The following is a 17,096-nucleotide window of genomic DNA, read 5'->3' as shown; positions in this document are numbered from 1 at the left end:
ATTGCTCAGGTGATAATTCCATCACCTGTGCCATACTAAGGAAATCCTGAAAACATGACCTGTTGGTGGTTCTTGAGGACCGGAGTTGGGGAACACTGCAGAAAAGAGTGGCAGAATCACGAGGTCAGTGATTTTTGCAAGGTATTTAGCATTTTTTTGTATTAAGTGACAATGTCCTCTTTAAAGTGGTTGTCCAGGGTTAGAAAACCTGGCTGCTTTCTTTCATAGGAGTGCCACACCTGACCATGGGTTGTCCGGCCATTGCAGCTCGGCTCCACGCATTTTAATGGGACTAGGTTGTGATACCTGACAAGTATGTATGAAAGGTCTTTTTCATTTTAAATCATTTTATGAATTACACCATAAGCAGGCTTCTATTCAAAACTTTACAGCTTCTGTTTATATCAGAAGCCACAAAACAATGAAGGATCCATCATACTACAGATACCAACTGACCCAACATTAATAGTATCCGCGCCAATAAACAATAAGTTATGCAAGAAGCTGTATTGTAATACCTCATAATCTGTGGTTATCTGGATGCCTCCATCATAAAATCCTTCAAGTTCTTTTGCTGTCAATGTCACACGAAACACTGCATAATAACCTGAAGTTAATATAACCTGAAAAACAAAAACATTCAATTACTACTGGCAAAAAAAAAATAAAACCACTTACATCAAATTGTAAGTTTTTTGTAAAATAAAAATACACATGTACCGCATATACTCGAGTATAAGCCGACCTGAGTATAAGCCGACCCCCCTAATTTTGCCACAAAAAACTTGGAAAACTTAATGACTCGAGTATAAGCCTAGGGTGGGAAATGCAGCAGCTACCGGTAAATGCCAAAAATAAAAATAGATACCAATAAAAGTAAAATTAATTGAGACATCAGTAGGTTAAGTGTATTTGAATGTCAATATTAAATCAGGAGCCCCATATAATGCTCCATACAGTTTATGATGGGCCCCATAAGATGCTCCATATTAAAATATGCCCCATATAATCTTGCATAAAGGTTAATAATGGCCCCATAAGATGCTCCATGGACACATTTGCCCAATAGAATGCTGCACAAATGTTGATTATGGCCCCATAAGATAAGATGCTCCATAAAGATATTTGCCCCATATAGTGCTGCACAAACCTTGATCATGGCCCTATAAAGACACTTGCCCCATATAGTGCTGCACAAACGTTATGGCCCCATAAGAGGCTCCATACAGACATTTGCCCCATATAGTGCTGCACAAATGTTATGGCCCCATAAGATGCTCTATACAGACACTTGCCCCATATAGTGCTGCACAAACGTTATGGCCCCATAAGATGCTCTATACAGACACTTGCCCCATATAGTGCTGCACAAACGTTATGGCCCCATAAGATGCTCTATACAGACACTTGCCCCATATAATGCTGCACAAAAGTTATGGCCCCATAAGATGCTCCATACATACATTTGCCCCATTATAGTGCTGCATAAACGTTATGGCCCCATAAGATGCTCAATACAGACACTTGCCTCATATAGTGCTGCAGAAACGTTATGGCCTCATAAGATGCTCTATACAGACACTTGCCCCATTTGCTGTTGCTGCGATAAAAAAAAAAAATCACATACTCACCTCTCCTTCGTTCAGGCCCCCAACACTTTCAATATTCACCTGACTTCGTTCCGGCGCCGCTTCATCTCCAGTACTGACGTTCAGGCAGAGGGCGCGCACTAACTACGTCACCGCGCCCTCTGACCTGAGTGTCACTGCTGAAGACAGAGTGGCGGCGGCTGGAACGAATAGCAGGTGAATATCGCGCAGCGCTCCCCTCCCCGTTATACTCACCTGCTCCTGGCGTGGTGCAGTCCCTGCTTCCGGGCGCTGCTGCTTCTTCCTCTACTGAGCGGTCACCGTTACTGCTCATTACAGTAATGAATATGCGGCTTCACCCTTATGGGAGGTGGAGCCACATATTCATTACTGTAATGAGCGGTACCATGTAACTGCTCACTACAGGAAGAAGCTGCTGGCTCCGGGGAAAAGACTTGCAGGGACCGCTCCAGGAGCAGGTGAGTATAATTAGACAGCCCCCGCTCCCTCCCCTGCCGACCCCTGGGTATGACTCGAGTATAAGACGAGAAGAGGACTTTCAGCCCCCAAAAATGGGCTGACAATCTCGGCTTATACTACGGTATAGCCAATACAAAAGGAACAGCCAGACAGCACCACTGCCAGGAAGAACAAAGTGGGAACCGCTCACCTGTGTGAAGCCAGGATATCTGATCTTGGGTGCGTAGCTCCGCTGGAGAAAAGTCCATATGAAATAGTGAATGTATAAGAAAATAGAGCGCACTCGCCGATCATCCAGTGCAGGAATCTTTATTCAAACATCGTGCTGTACATCTTCACGACCGGGGGTGCTGTACAGAGAGTGCGGCAAAGCGGGACGACGGCCGTTTCACGCCTGGCTGGCGCTTCAACGGGTCAGTCCCGTTGAAGCGCCAGCCAGGCGTGAAACGGCCGTGAAGATGTACAGCACGATGTTTGAATAAAGATTCCTGCACTGGATGATCGGCGAGTGCGCTCTATTTTCTTATATATTCATTATACTACGGTATATCTTTTGCACTAAATCAATCAATTGTAATCAATGCACTAAAAATGGAAAAAATAAAGATTACTTACTGAAGTGAGGTCAGATGCAGTGGAATTTTCAATCTCTGGAAGGCTTGCTATTATACTGCTCCTGTTTCCTTTTTCTGTTACTAGAAGTTCTATGGCAAGGCTGTCTCCAATTACATGCCAGTTTTTAATGGCCAACTATAAAGATCAAATATGCAACTGTTTAATAGTAAGGAGGGCATTCCTATCACAATATTCCGATAAGCTCATTCTTAAGAATTCTACTGTTTAAGGGAGCTCCATCACTAAAACCAATTGTATTCTGTTGCAATAAGTTATCATTTCTTGATCGGTTGGGAATGCAATTGTCCAAGACCACCACTGATACAAGGAATGATGAGACTGAAGCCCTAGTTAAAAGCCTCTCTCAAGAGGGTTTCCCATCACAGTGCATCTGGGAATTAGTAGGGGTCCCAGTGGTTGGAACACCCCATTCACACCATTATGGGTGCCCACTTACATGAAATTTGGGGTGGCTACTAGTGATGAGCGAATATACTCATTACTCAAGATTTCTCGAGCACGCTCGGGTGTCCTTCGTGTATTTGTTAGTGCTCGGAGATTTAGTTTTTGTCAATGCAGCTGAATGATTTACATCTGTTATCCAGCATAAGTACATGTGGGGGTTGCCTGGTTGCTAGGGAATCCCCACATGTAATCAAGCTGGCTAACAGATGTAAATCATTCAGCTGCGGCAATAAAAACTAAATCTCCAAGCACTAAAAAATACTCGAGATTTCTTGAGCACGCTCTGGTGATCTCCGAGTACCGAGTATATTTGCTCATCACTAGTGGCTACCTAACTTAACATATATAAGGAAGGCTGGCGCTAAACACAGAAATAACTATTCCTAATCAACACTGGCAGCAAAAACGATACTTATTTTCACATTTGCACTCAATGTCTGGGTCATTACATCCATTATAAAAGTAAAGATTTCCACACCAATACAACTTGAGCAGAATGAACTGACAATATAACTGATATCTTACCTCTATGGGGTTATTATTTATAAGCGCTATGAGAAGACTTCTAGATTCTGTTGCACTTAGGATACCAAATTCTAGAAACCGTTCTTCTGGTTTAGGCGGTAAAACAAAATACTATAAGATATAAAAAGTAAAACATTTTATTGTACAAAAAAATGTGTTATGCAAACATTTATAAATATATATTATACTCTTTGTCCTATGACTTTCCATATTTGCAGAAACAAATTATAACTGGTAAATAATTGTAATATATGAACCCTGTTAATAAATAGTTTCCGACTGGATGCTCACGTTCCGAAATTCGGTGTTAAACAGCATACATAACAGTAGGACCAAGTTGTCTGAAAATACCCTCAATTTTCTCCAGCCCACTCAATACATAAATGAGATCCCACACAGTGGATATTACACAGTATACACCTTCACTACTCGGCATTCCAAAATATCAATGGCTAGGAAAGGTAAGGGACTATGCTATCCGTTGCCAGAGGGGGAAGTAGACCCATTATGCTACTCCTACCAGCAAAGCAGAAAAAATGAAGATAAGTATTCTCTATGTCTGAAGCACTGCCAAATTACTTTACATCAGATGCAATGGAATTTCAGGACACTTAGTACAAAATGATTTATGGGATAACACTGCATGCACTATATATATATATATATATATATATATATATATATATATATATATATATATATATATATATATATATATATATATATATATATATATATATATTTAGATCTGTCTATGTATCTATATGCATATATTTTTTTTCTGCCGTAGTTCACTATATATTAATGTTACTGAGAGCAATTACACTTAGATTTTTTGCCAGGCTAGTTACCTTAGTTCCCAGATTTATTCAACCCTATTGTATATTGAGCATTAAAAATTTATAGTAATCATTGTAATGTTGTATAAGTGGCTAAGGCAGTTTTCACACATCTGTGTCATTGTCCGTAGTTTAGGAGGTACCGTGTGCACAACTATATAGAAAGGTGCCTGGGTAGGTTCCCACACCGTAGGCATATATTAAATAAACCCAGCACTCATCTTATGTGATCAAACTGAATTTAATATGATTCACTGTAGTGCAAAACGTTTCAGTCTTGACCTAAGACCTTCATCAGTTACAGCGTATGAGTACAGACTCGCCTGTGGGAGTCAGTAGATCACAAAACTATAGCTACCTCGGAGCTGCTATTAGGAACGGAGTAGAATGACGTAGAAAGGTTGGCCTCTGTGCAGAGAAACGAGCATGGACAGTCATTCTACTCCTTTCCTAATAGCAGCTCCGAGGTAGCTATAGTTTTGTGATCTACTGAAGATGAGTGCTGGGTTTATTTAATATATTGTCCGTAGTTTACTGACTGTCCATGGGTCTCCTGATCGGAACTCAATCTCATAGGGATATGTGAGGTGGACAAGTTTGGGTTAGGAGACCCTTAACTAGTCTGTGCCTTGTGGTCCGTACTCAGATAGCAGCTCGCCTATGTGTGAACCCGGCATAGGGCCGAGAAAACAAACAGAGAAAAGTACAATTACATCGGGATACTCACATCCAAAAAGCCTGTGTACGCTCGTATAGGGAGGTGAAACTTTGAGGCGTTGGTGATGAGTAATATATTACTGTCTATATGAACAGAAGATGTGGATGGTGTGAACATTAATGAAAAAATATATCTTGACTCCCCAGGAGAAACTAATATGTTTGAGCTGAAATTGTGGATCTGCATTTCAGAGAAAAATAAAAAGGAAGATGAGAGTTAAATAAGACAATTGCCAATAATGCATTATATAAACTGAGAGCAGAATTCTTAATATAGATATATACATTCACAAATATATTATATATATCCACATTATTTATATATATATATATACATATATATATATATATATATACACATATGTACATATACCGTATATACTCGAGTATAAGCCGAGATTTTCAGCCCAAATTTTTGGGCTGCAAGTGCCCCTCTCGGCTTATACGGAGTCACGGTCTGTGGCAGGGTCGGCGGGTGAGGGGGAGAGGGCACTGAGGCATACTTACCTAGTCCCGGCGCTCCCGACGCTGCCCCTGCCTGTCACACTGTCTCCGGGTGCCGCAGTTCTTCCCCTGTACAGCGGTCACGTGGGACTGCTCATTAAACTTATAAATATGGACTCCACTCCCATAGGGGTGGAGCCGCATATTCATTTCTCTAATCAGCGGTAACGGTGACCGCTGATAGAGGAAGAAGCTGCGGCACCTGAAGACAGTGTGACGGGCAGGGGGAGCGTAAGGACCGCCGGGACTAGGTAAGTATGTCATATTTACCTGTCCACGATCCACACGCCAGGCGCCGCTCCATCTTCCCGGCGTCTCTCCGCTCTGACTGTGCAAGTCAGAGGGCGCGATGACGCATATAGTGTGCGCGGCGCCCTCTGCCTGATCAGTCAGTGCGGAGAGACGCCGGGACCGGACGCTGGGGAGCTGCAGGCAAGAAAAGGGGAGTATGTGTTTGTTTTTTTTTATTGCAGCAGCAGCGTTATATATGGCACAGATTTATGTGGAGCATCTATGGGGCCAAACTGAACGGTGCAGAGCATTGTATATAGCACAGCTTTATAAGGAGCCTCTATAGGGCAATAATGAACGGTGCAGAGCATTCTATATGCGGCACAGCTTTCTATGGAGCATCTATGGGGCCATAATCAACGGTGCAGAGCATTCTATATGGCACAGCTATATATGGATAATCTATGGGGCAATAATCAATGGTATGGAGCATCTATTTTTATTTTTAAAATTCACCAGTAGCTGCTGCATTTTCCACCCTAGGCTTATACTCGAGTCAATAAGTTTTCCCAGTTTTTTGTGGCAAAATTAGGGGGGTCGGCTTATACTCGGGTCGGCTTATACTCGAGTATATACGGTATATATATATATATATATATATATATATATATATATATATATATACACATTAAGTAGTATAATATATACTTACTTTAAACATTGACTTTGCATCTTCAGGTAACAAGACATCATGGATAAGCACAGCAAAGTTAAAGGTGTTTGTCAAGAAAATGGGCCTTTCTACTGGATCTGATGGACTATCCCGGATGTGAAATAACGTGGCTGCGTGATCAAATCCCAGGTACCTAAGCCAAATGTAAGTAATACATGCAGGTTATAAGGAAATAATTAATAACCTGAAGACAATAATTGTAAAATAATAAAGTAAACCACAACAGGGGTTTACCACAAAACATTTGCATGGGTAACATTTATGAATGCTCCCATGCTATATAGAATAGAAGTAAATATAGCCTACAATAAACTTGCACAGAGACCTCATCATACAAAAAATGGATATATTTTATTAACCCCTTAAGCCCCGAGGGTGGTTTGCACGTTAATGACCGGGCCAATTTTTACAATTCTGACCACTGTCCCTTTATGAGGTTATAACTCTGGAACGCTTCAACGGATCTTGGCGATTCTGACATTGTTTTCTCGTGACATATTGTACTTCATTTTAGTAGTAACATTTATTCGATATAACTTGCGTTTATTTGTGAAAAAAACGGAAATTTGGCGAAAATTTAGAAAGTTTCGCAATTTTCCAACTTTAAATTTTTATGCCCTTAAATCACAGAGATATCTCACGCAAAATACTTAATAAGTAACATTTCCCACATGTCTACTTTACATCAGCACAATTTTGGAACCAAAATTTTTTTTTGTTAGGGAGTTATAAGGGTTAAAAGTTGACCAGCAATTTCTCATTTTTACAACACCATTTTTTTTTAGGGACCACATCTCATTTGATGTCATTTTGAGGGGTCTATATGATAGAAAATACCCAAGTGTGAGACCATTCTAAAAACTGCACCCCTCAAGGTGCTCAAAACCACATTCAAGAAGTTTATTAACCCTTCAGGGGTTTCACAGGAATTTTTGGAATGTTTAAATAAGAATGAATATTTAACTTTTTTTCACACAAAATATATTTCAGCTCCAATTTGTTTTATTTTACCAAGGGTAACAGGATAAAATGGATGCCAAACATTGTTGTACAATCTGTACTGAGTACGCTGATAGCCCATATGTGGGAGTAAACCACTGTTTGGGCGCATGGCAGAGCTCGGAAGGGAAGGAGCGCCATTTGACTTTTAAATGCAAAATTGACAGGAATTGAGATGGGACACCATGTTGCGTTTGGAGAGCCACTGATGTGCCTAAACATTGAAACCCCCCCACAAGTGACACCATTTTGGAAAGTAGACACCCTAAGGAACTTATCTAGATGTGTGGTGACCACTTTGACCCACCAATTGCTTCACAGAAGTTTATAATGCAGAGCCGTAAAAATAAAAAATCATATTTTTTCACAAAAATGATCTTTTCGCCCCCAATTTTTTATTTTCCCAAGAGTAAGAGAAGAAATTGGACCTCAAAAATTGTTGGCCAATTTGTCCTGAGTACGCTGATACCCCATATATGGGTGTAAACCATTGTTTGGGCGTATGGCAGAGCTCGGAAGGGAAGGAGCGCCATTTGACTTTTCAATGCAAAATTGACTGGAATTGAGATGGGACGCCATGTTGCGTTTGGAGAGCCCCTGATGTGCCTAAACATTGGAACCCCTCACAAGTGACACCATTTTGAAAAGTAGACCCCTTAAGGAACTTATCTAGATGTGTGGTGAGCACTTTGACCCAACAAGTGCTTCACAGAAGTTTATAATGCAGAGCCGTAAAAATAAAAAATCTTATTTTTTCACAAAAATGATCTTTTCGCCCCCAATTTTTTATTTTCCCAAGGGTAAGAGAAGAAATTAGACCACAAAAGTTGTTGTGCAATTTGTCCTGAGTGCGACGATACCCCATATGTGGGGGTAAACCACTTTTTGGGTGCATAGCAGAGCTCGGAAGGGAAGGAGCGCCATTTGACTTTTCAATGCAAAATTGACTGGAATTAAGTTGGGACGCCATGTTGGTTTGGAGAGCCCCTGATGTGCCTAAACATTAAAACCCCCCACAAGTGACACCATTTTGGAAACTAGACCCCATAAGGAACTTATCTAGATGTGTTTTGAGAGCTTTGAACCCCCAAATGTTTCACTACAGTTTATAACGCAGAGCCGTTAAAATAATTTTTTTTTTTTTTTTCGCAAAAATTATTTTTTAGCCCCCAGTTTTGTATTTTCACAAGGGTAACATAATAAATTGGACCCCAAAAGTTGTTGTCCAATTTGTCCTGAGTACGCTGATACCCCATATGTGGGGGGGAACCACTGTTTGGGCGCATGGCAGAGCTCGGAAGGGAAGGAGCGCCATTTGGAATGCAGACTTAGATGGATTGGTCTGCAGGAGTCACGTTGCATTTGCAGAGCCCCTGATGTACCCAAACAGTACAAACCCCCCACAAGTGACCCCATATTGAAACTAGACCTCCCATGGAACTTATCTAGATGTGTTGTGAAAACTTTGAACCCCCAAGTGTTTCACTACAGTTTACAACGCAGAGCCGTGAAAATAAAAAATCCTTTTTTTTCCCACAAAAATGATTTTTAGCCCCCCAAATTTTTATTTTCCCAAGGATAACAAGAGAACTTGGACCCAAAAAGTTGTTGTCCAATTTGTCTCGAGTACGCTGATACCCCATATGTTGGGGTAAACCCCTGTTTGGGCGCACGGGAGAGCTCGGAAGTGAAGGAGCACTGTTTTACTTTTTCAATGCAGAATTGGCTGGAATTGAGATCGGACGCCATGTCGCGTTTGGAGAGCCCCTGATGTGCCTAAACAGTGGAAACCCCCAATTATAACTGAAACCCTAATCCAAACGCACCCCTAACCCTAATCCCAACTGTAACCCTAACCACACACCTAACCCTGACACACCCCTAATTCTAATCCCAACCGTAAATGTAATCCAAACCCTAGCCCTAACCCTAACCCTAATGGGAAAATGGAAATAAATACATTTTTTTTAATTTTATTATTTTTCCCTAAGGCTAGGTTCACATTGCGTTAGGGAAATCCGTTTAGCACTAGCGGATTGCGCTAACGCAATGTCTTTTTAGGTGTCGTGTTTAGTGGTCGCGTTAACGTCCCCGCTCTGGAAGATCGGGGATCGGACCTCGGGCGCGCCGCGGACGCTGCAAGCAGCGTCTGAGGCGCGCCACAAAAGAACGGCACCTTGCTAGCGCGAGCCGAAAATGGCACGCTCTAGCGATGCGCTACACCCGAAAATCACATTGCTGTCAATGGTTGTGCTAACGGACCCGTTGCACGGCGTTAATTGTGACATTTTCGCCGTGCAACGCTGTCCGTTAGCGTTAACCCATTAACGCAATGTGAACCTAGCCTAACTAAGGGGGTGATGAAGGGGGGTTTGATTTACTTTTATAGCGAGTTTTTTATATCGGATTTTTATGATTGGCAGCCGTCACACACTAAAAGACGCTTTTTATAGCAAAAAAGTTTTTGCGTCTCCACATTTTGAGACCTATAATTTTTCCATATTTTGGTCCACAGAGTCATGTGAGGTCTTGTTTTTTGCGGGACGAGTTGACGTTTTTATCGGTTACATTTTCGGACATGTGACAGTTTTTGATCGCTTTTTATTCCGATTTTTTGTGAGGCAGAATGACCAAAAACCAGCTATTCATGAATTTCTTTTGGGGGAGGCGTTTATACCGTTCCGCGTTTGGTAAAATTGATGAAGCAGTTTTATTCTTCGGGTCAGTACGATTACAGCGATACCTCATTTATATCATTTTTTTTATGTTTTGGCGCTTTTATACGATAAAAGCTATTTTATAGAAAAAATAATTATTTTGGCATCGCTTTATTCTCAGGACTATAACTTTTTTATTTTTTTGGTTATGATGCTATATGGCGGCTCGTTTTTTGCGGGACAAGATGACGTTTTCAGAGGTACCATGGTTATTTATATCCGTCTTTTTCATCGCGTGTTATTCCACTTTTTGTTCAGCGTTATGATAATAAAGCGTTGTTTTTTGGCTCGTTTTTTTTTTTTTTTTCTTACGGTGTTCACTGAAGGGGTTAACTAGTGGACCAGTTTTATAGGTCGGGTCGTTACGGACGCGGCGATACTAAATATGTGTACTTTTATTGTTTTTTTTGTTTTTTTTTTATGTAAAGAAATGTATTTATGGGAATAATATTTTTTTTTTTCTGCTTTATTTAGGAATTTTTTTTTTATTTTTTTTTACAAGTGTGGAAATTTTTTTTTTTACTTTTTCACTTTGTCCCAGGGGGGGACATCACAGATCACCGATCTGACAGTGTGCACAGCACTCTGTTAGATCGGTGATCTGACATACAGCCGGGCAGGATTAGAGCTGCAGCTGCAGCCTGATCCTGACCCGGAAGTGCTCCCTGCAGGACCCGGATGCAGCCCGGCGGCCATTTTGGATCCGGGGACTGCAGGGAGAAGACGCTCGGTACACGGTGAGTACATCACCGTGTACCGATCGTCTCAGGGAAGCCCGCAGGGAGCCCCCTCCCTGCGCGATGCTTCCCTGCACCGCCGGCACACCGCGATCATCTTTGATCGCGGTGTGCCGGGGGTTAATGTGCCGGGAGCGGTCCGTGACCGCTCCTGGCACATAGTGCCGGATGTCAGCTGCGATAGGCAGCTGACACCCGGCCGCGATCGGCCGCGCTCCCCCCGTGAGCGCGGCCGATCGCATATGACGTACTATCCCGTCCATGGGAATTAAGTCCCAGGTCACCTGGACGGGATAGTACGTCATATGGGATTAAGGGGTTAAACCACATAACAAAAAAATGTTTAAAACACAGTTGTGATGGCAAATGATACTACATAAAAACACCCCAGACCAGAGGCAAGCATATTACCTCACATATAACCAACCGCCAGGAAAATATAAATGGCTCATGAAAGGGAAATCTCATATGCCTAAACGGCACAATCACTATATGTCTAAACGGCACAAACACCGTATGACCCCAAACTATAATCCACTCTGGCAGCACAGAAATCAATCCAGGGGTGGCACCATCAGACCTGAGGTATAGTACCATTACAATTTGGGTAACTTGATTTCTGTGCTGCCAGAGTGGATTATAGTTTGGGGTCATACGGTGTTTGTGCCGTTTAGACATATAGTGATTGTGCCGTTTAGGCATATGAGATTTCCCTTTCATGAGCCATTTATATTTTCCTGGCGGTTGGTTATATGGGAGGTAATATGCTTGCCTCTGGTCTGGGGTGTTTTTATGTAGTATCATTTGCCATCACAACGGTGTTTTAAACATTTTTTTGTTATGTGGTTTAATAAAATATATCCATTTTTTGTATGATGAGGTCTCTGTGCAAGTTTATTGTAGGCTATTTGTATTAGTATTGTGCGGGGCCGATATAAATATATATATCCCCTGACGGGCATAGGGTGTAATCCGGTTCACCCTGTGTATTGTTTGTCTTAATTGGTATAGAATAGAAGTATCATAGAAACCCCAGACATAAATAATAAAGCAGTCTAGTATATGTATCCTATATGCAGGGGCTAAAATGGCTTACATCCTCTTGACTCACCCATCTAACACTTCTGCTTGATATGGAATTTCAAGTTTTGAGTAACTCTTCTCTTTTGCCTTGACCGTAATCTTTCCAGAGAACTGTGATGACTTCTTAGCTTTTGATGCTGTTTGTTTGGAAGAAACAACATAAACTGAGAATTTCCTAAATACATAAAATATGTTTGTACAATGAATACAGAAATGCTTCCTATAGATTAAAGGGCAACTCCAGCACTGCGCGATGAAGCTGGAGAGCGAACAAGCGGCCTCACTGCACGTTACCAGGGAGCAGAAAATTGCAATCTTTGGCGATGACGCTTCTCTTGCAATTCATGTAATTCATGGCCACAGGGGCCTGCTTACATTATCAATCGGACGTTTAGACAAAGAAACAATGCCCCCATGACTAATCATACACTAATTACCACATCGCAAGTCCAATTTAAAATTGATTTGAGACGTATTCAAAAATCAATAAGCCACAAAAAGAGGCTTGTTAGGAAGTACATAAAGGGATCATTAAATGAATGGTGGCAGTTTGAGAGGCCTGGTAAAGCGGATAGGTTAACTTTAACCACCATTGTGGGCAAAGGGTTTCTAAGTGAGTATATAACGAGAGTTTCTCAATAAAAAAAATAACCTCATAATCCAGCATCAACATTGGTTTATGAGGGATCGGTCTTGTCCGACTGATCGGATAAGCTTCTATGAGTATGCAAGGCCTTTGATGTCTATCTGGACTGTTCAAAGGCGTTCAATACAGTGCCACATAAAAAGTTGGTGAGAAAAATGTGACAAGGGAAAATTTGTGTAATTAGGTTAACAACTGGCTCAGTAATAGGAAAAAAATAGAGAGGGCAGTTATTAATTAACACTCTGATTGGGTCACAGATAACAGTGGGGTACCACAGGGGGTCTGTATTGTGCCCTCTTCTTTTTTAATTTATTTATTAGTGACCTTGTACAAGAAGAATTTCGATATCTTCCGATAAAACCAAGCTGTGCAATTAATCTAGTGGAAAATTTCATACTAGAAAGGAATTTAGGGAAGCTAGAGCTAAATGTAACGTTGTACACTTGGGCCAAGGAAATAAAAGCTCAGATTCTGAAAACCGGTTTCACCATGGATCTGGTGTAAAACAGTTTTAAATATCGCACCATTTTTTCTAAACTCTTAGTTGCACAAAAATTTGGCAACATTTTTTTTTTTTTTTTTTTACACACCAGTTCCAATCAGAGGAGCTTAGCCAGGAGGAGAACGGCAAACTAATTAATTCTTGGTGCAACTCACAAGCTGGTTGCTTATGCATCCACACAAAATATATCCACTGCACCAGAGCAATGAAGTGATCCATTATTTATTAATCAAAGCACAAAATCTAGTAAAAATAAGAGACATTTTGCCACAATAAGGCCTTTGTCAAGCCAAGATTGTCTTTTTTCCTTTAAAACATGACAAAGGCCATATTGTGGCTGAAATATTGCTTCATTTTGTCCGGTTTCGTACTTTTAATAAAAATGGATCACGGGATAGTCCTTTTGCCATGGATAAATTTCTTACAGTGGTGCATAAAAGCTGAAAATGCACATGTCTATTAATGAATTTGGCGCACCTTACTCCATTACACAGTTTAATAAGACTGGCATGCAATATAGGATCAAAATGTATAAATATGTATTAAATGGTAATACACTAGTTAAAACCGTCATGGAAAGTCTTGTATTACTGGTCAGTAAACAAGTTTATTGACCAGTTCCAGGCAAAATAAAATCATGAGATGCAGTAAAAGAGGCAGAGCTGCTCACGACAAGAGCATAGTTTTGCTTCCATACCAGTTACTAGTTGGGAAACACTTACGGTAGAATGTTGGGTACAATTTTGGTCTCCAGTGAAGGACTTGGCTGAACCAGAGCAGGTGCAGGAAAGAGTGACTAAGATTTTTAAGGGAATTAGTGGCTCGCAGTACCAGCACAGACTCAGGATTATTCAGTTTTGAAAAAACAACAATTCAATGACAATCTAACTCCAATTTTTAATTAAAATAAATGCACAGTACAGAACATTTTCTAATCAATTTATTACAATTGGGTCTCCAACAATGACAAGGGGGCATCCTCTACGTCTAGGGGCAAACAGGTTTAATTGGTATCATCATAGATGCAAATCCTTTACTATTTAAGCAGTGAGATCATGGAATTTTCTGTCACATGATGTTTTAATGGTCATTTACCAAACAAGTTCAAAGAGGGCCTGGATGCCATCCTTGAAATATATAATAAGACAGGTAATGGGTACTAGTTTCTGAAGATGACACACTGATCCAGGAAACTATGAAAATCCCAATGTCTTTGGTTATGTTCATACTACTGTCGAAGGTTCAGTTAAAATGTCTGAGGAAAGAATAGCATATGACGGTATTCTTCATGTCAAAATAACTGAAACCATGATGGAACGGACTCCACTCATAGCCTTGCTATAATACATGCACCGTGAAAGCCCAATTTAAATGGCTGTAGTACAGATCATAAAAGACAACGCTTCTTTTATCAAACTGGCATTAGCTCAGAGAAAACCATAGAAAAAGGGATGCCGGTCATACTACGCTGTGCCCCAATCATAGTTATTAATTGGTCTTCTAGAAATGTGTGGTGGTTTGATATCTACAGAAAAGGATACTTACAACGTAGCATTCTACGGTGTCTTTACAGTTTATACATTTTGACCACAGGTTGAAAAAAAATAAAAAAATAAAGATAAACTGCATTGGTTGGCAATGTTCTGACAAAAAGTGCAAGAGAATGGTGGTCACACGATAAAGGAAAGGTGGATGTTGTACATTCTGTGCAGTGACAATAGTCGGAATCTTACCATCAAAACTTATACTTGCAACTTTGGTATATTTGCTATCGGACGCTTTCAATGTGATGGGTTTGAAGTGCACACTTATTGCGTCATTCTGTGGCGTTGATCGCACGCTCTAAACAAAGTACAAGAATGCATATTAATAGTATATAGAACTTCTCTTCATTTACAATAAAGCCCAGCAGTCATCCAATACGTAAAAGCCTTCTACTAGACTGTTCTTATGGACTTGGACACCTTGAATCTAGCAGTGAAATTTCCGCTGGCCACGTTTTCAAGAAATGGAATTGGTTGTGAATGATAGCGGAAGTGGCCGTGTTTTTAAGTACCTTCTGATGTCCAGCTCGCTTAACTAAAGTGCCTTTCTACTGTGCTGCTAGCAGATGTATGAAGTACTGAAAGGTATGGTGTACTCTGGGCAATTAGAGATATTTGTATAGTAAAAGCTACATGGTTACATATATAGTATGGCTGATAAAAGACCACAAAGTGTAAATGAGCAAATGAATAGTAGCCATCACTGTGGAGATGGAGATGTTCACACACAAAATCAGCACCTTAGGCAGCGTTTACAGAGCATTTTCCTTCCCGTTCCGCCCTCTGTCTGGGGCTCCAATTTGAATTCCAGAGAAACAGTAATTAGCCCATGACAAAGCTTCAACGAGGCAAATGGGGTCCAAAATAAGAAACTTTGGGCTCTGTCTATCTCTGGCAACAAGACTATGCTACAGTTGCTGGATAAAAATACAACACCACTTAAAAGGAGTCCCAAGTTTCATATTTTGGACAGTTTGCCTCACTGAAGTTAAATGCTACATGAGGGGGAATACAATAGTTTGTGTATTTCGAAGGAAGCCCCCTGATCGAATGCTGAACAGGCAGCCAAACACAAAGCAAATGCTAGTAACATAGCACACTATTCCGCATAATAATTACTACTGAAAACGGATGAACCTGAGGCAGAGTAATAGCATCTCACATCTGAAAAAGAAAGCGGACATGAATAAAATTGGTTCTTTCCATTAATCTATAAAGTAACAGAACAGAACCTTAAATCCTAAGATTTTACCGTATTCTTTTAGTCAGCTACATAATGTTTGAAATACTGTGTGCCCTTAACATGATTTCTTAATATGGGCTAAAAATGCCAAGCTTAAAAGTGATAATCTGCAGGAACCAGGATAAAGAGCAGAGGAAGTGGAGTAGACCAATATATAAGCTTGTGAGAAAATATTCAATGATTAAATTGTTTGCTGTTTCTGGGATGTTTGGTCCAGTGGGCTGTCCTATCAGTGACTGACAGCTACCTCTCTATGCACACGTATACAAAGAAAGCTGTCAGTCACTGATAGGACCGCCACTGCACCGAAAATCCCAGAAGGAGCAGAGCTTTAAATGATTAAAAGTCACACGGAATCTTTTCTCACTGAGTTACATAGAATCTACTCCGCTCCCCGGCTCTATATCAGAATGCCTGAAGATTGGACTGCATTGTCATGGTGGCAGGTTCCCTTTAATCACAACCTAAGTGATGGAATACACAACGTGGGGAAATACAAGATCAGCATCATGCAACCAAGGCAAACTACAAGGGCTGCGAGCAATGAGCGGATTGCCACAATACTGATAATAAACTATCTTCCATACTGAATTTTTTTCTGTAGTCTCTCCCCACCCAGTTATAAATTCTTTTACATTATGCCTTAAGATACCGCAGTTACCTGACAAAGTTACCCAGGTTATTAAGCAAGTAAATCTCATGAGCGCATCCCCACAGCAGAGTACACGTGAGCGCATATTTTAGGTTAGGCAGCAAAATAGCCACGGGCATTCCATCATCCAGCACAGTACAGGCACTCATTTGTGTTGGCAGCTTTATGTCAATAAATCAAAACCTGTCACTTACAGCGAGAAATTCTCACCATATTTCACGAATACTGGCCATCTAGCAATGCTAGCATAAAGGTTACCAACAAAATGGCACCTG

General features: G+C 40.8%; 1 protein-coding gene across 5 annotated transcripts in view; it reads right to left on the bottom strand.

Annotated features, from left to right (window-relative positions):
• TMEM131 (transmembrane protein 131) overlaps nucleotides 1–17,096 on the bottom strand; it is a 250,062-nt gene that overhangs the window by 41,989 nt on the left and 190,977 nt on the right. For all 5 annotated transcript variants that reach the window (XM_069757822.1, XM_069757818.1, XM_069757819.1 and 2 more), the window contains 7 exons: nucleotides 15,116–15,224; nucleotides 12,263–12,371; nucleotides 6,678–6,831; nucleotides 5,241–5,411; nucleotides 3,675–3,785; nucleotides 2,685–2,819; nucleotides 519–623 (listed from right to left, as the gene is read on the bottom strand). In XM_069757822.1, coding sequence (XP_069613923.1) covers nucleotides 519–623; nucleotides 2,685–2,819; nucleotides 3,675–3,785; nucleotides 5,241–5,411; nucleotides 6,678–6,831; nucleotides 12,263–12,371; nucleotides 15,116–15,224 — 894 coding nt within the window. The remainder of the gene's footprint in view (nucleotides 1–518; nucleotides 624–2,684; nucleotides 2,820–3,674; nucleotides 3,786–5,240; nucleotides 5,412–6,677; nucleotides 6,832–12,262; nucleotides 12,372–15,115; nucleotides 15,225–17,096) is intronic.

The sequence above is a fragment of the Ranitomeya imitator genome, chromosome 3 (genome assembly GCF_032444005.1).
Source record: "Ranitomeya imitator isolate aRanImi1 chromosome 3, aRanImi1.pri, whole genome shotgun sequence".
NCBI lineage: Eukaryota > Metazoa > Chordata > Amphibia > Anura > Dendrobatidae > Ranitomeya > Ranitomeya imitator.
The sequence above is the reverse complement of the archived record's forward strand: the minus strand, read 5'-3'. Positions and strand labels throughout refer to the sequence as shown.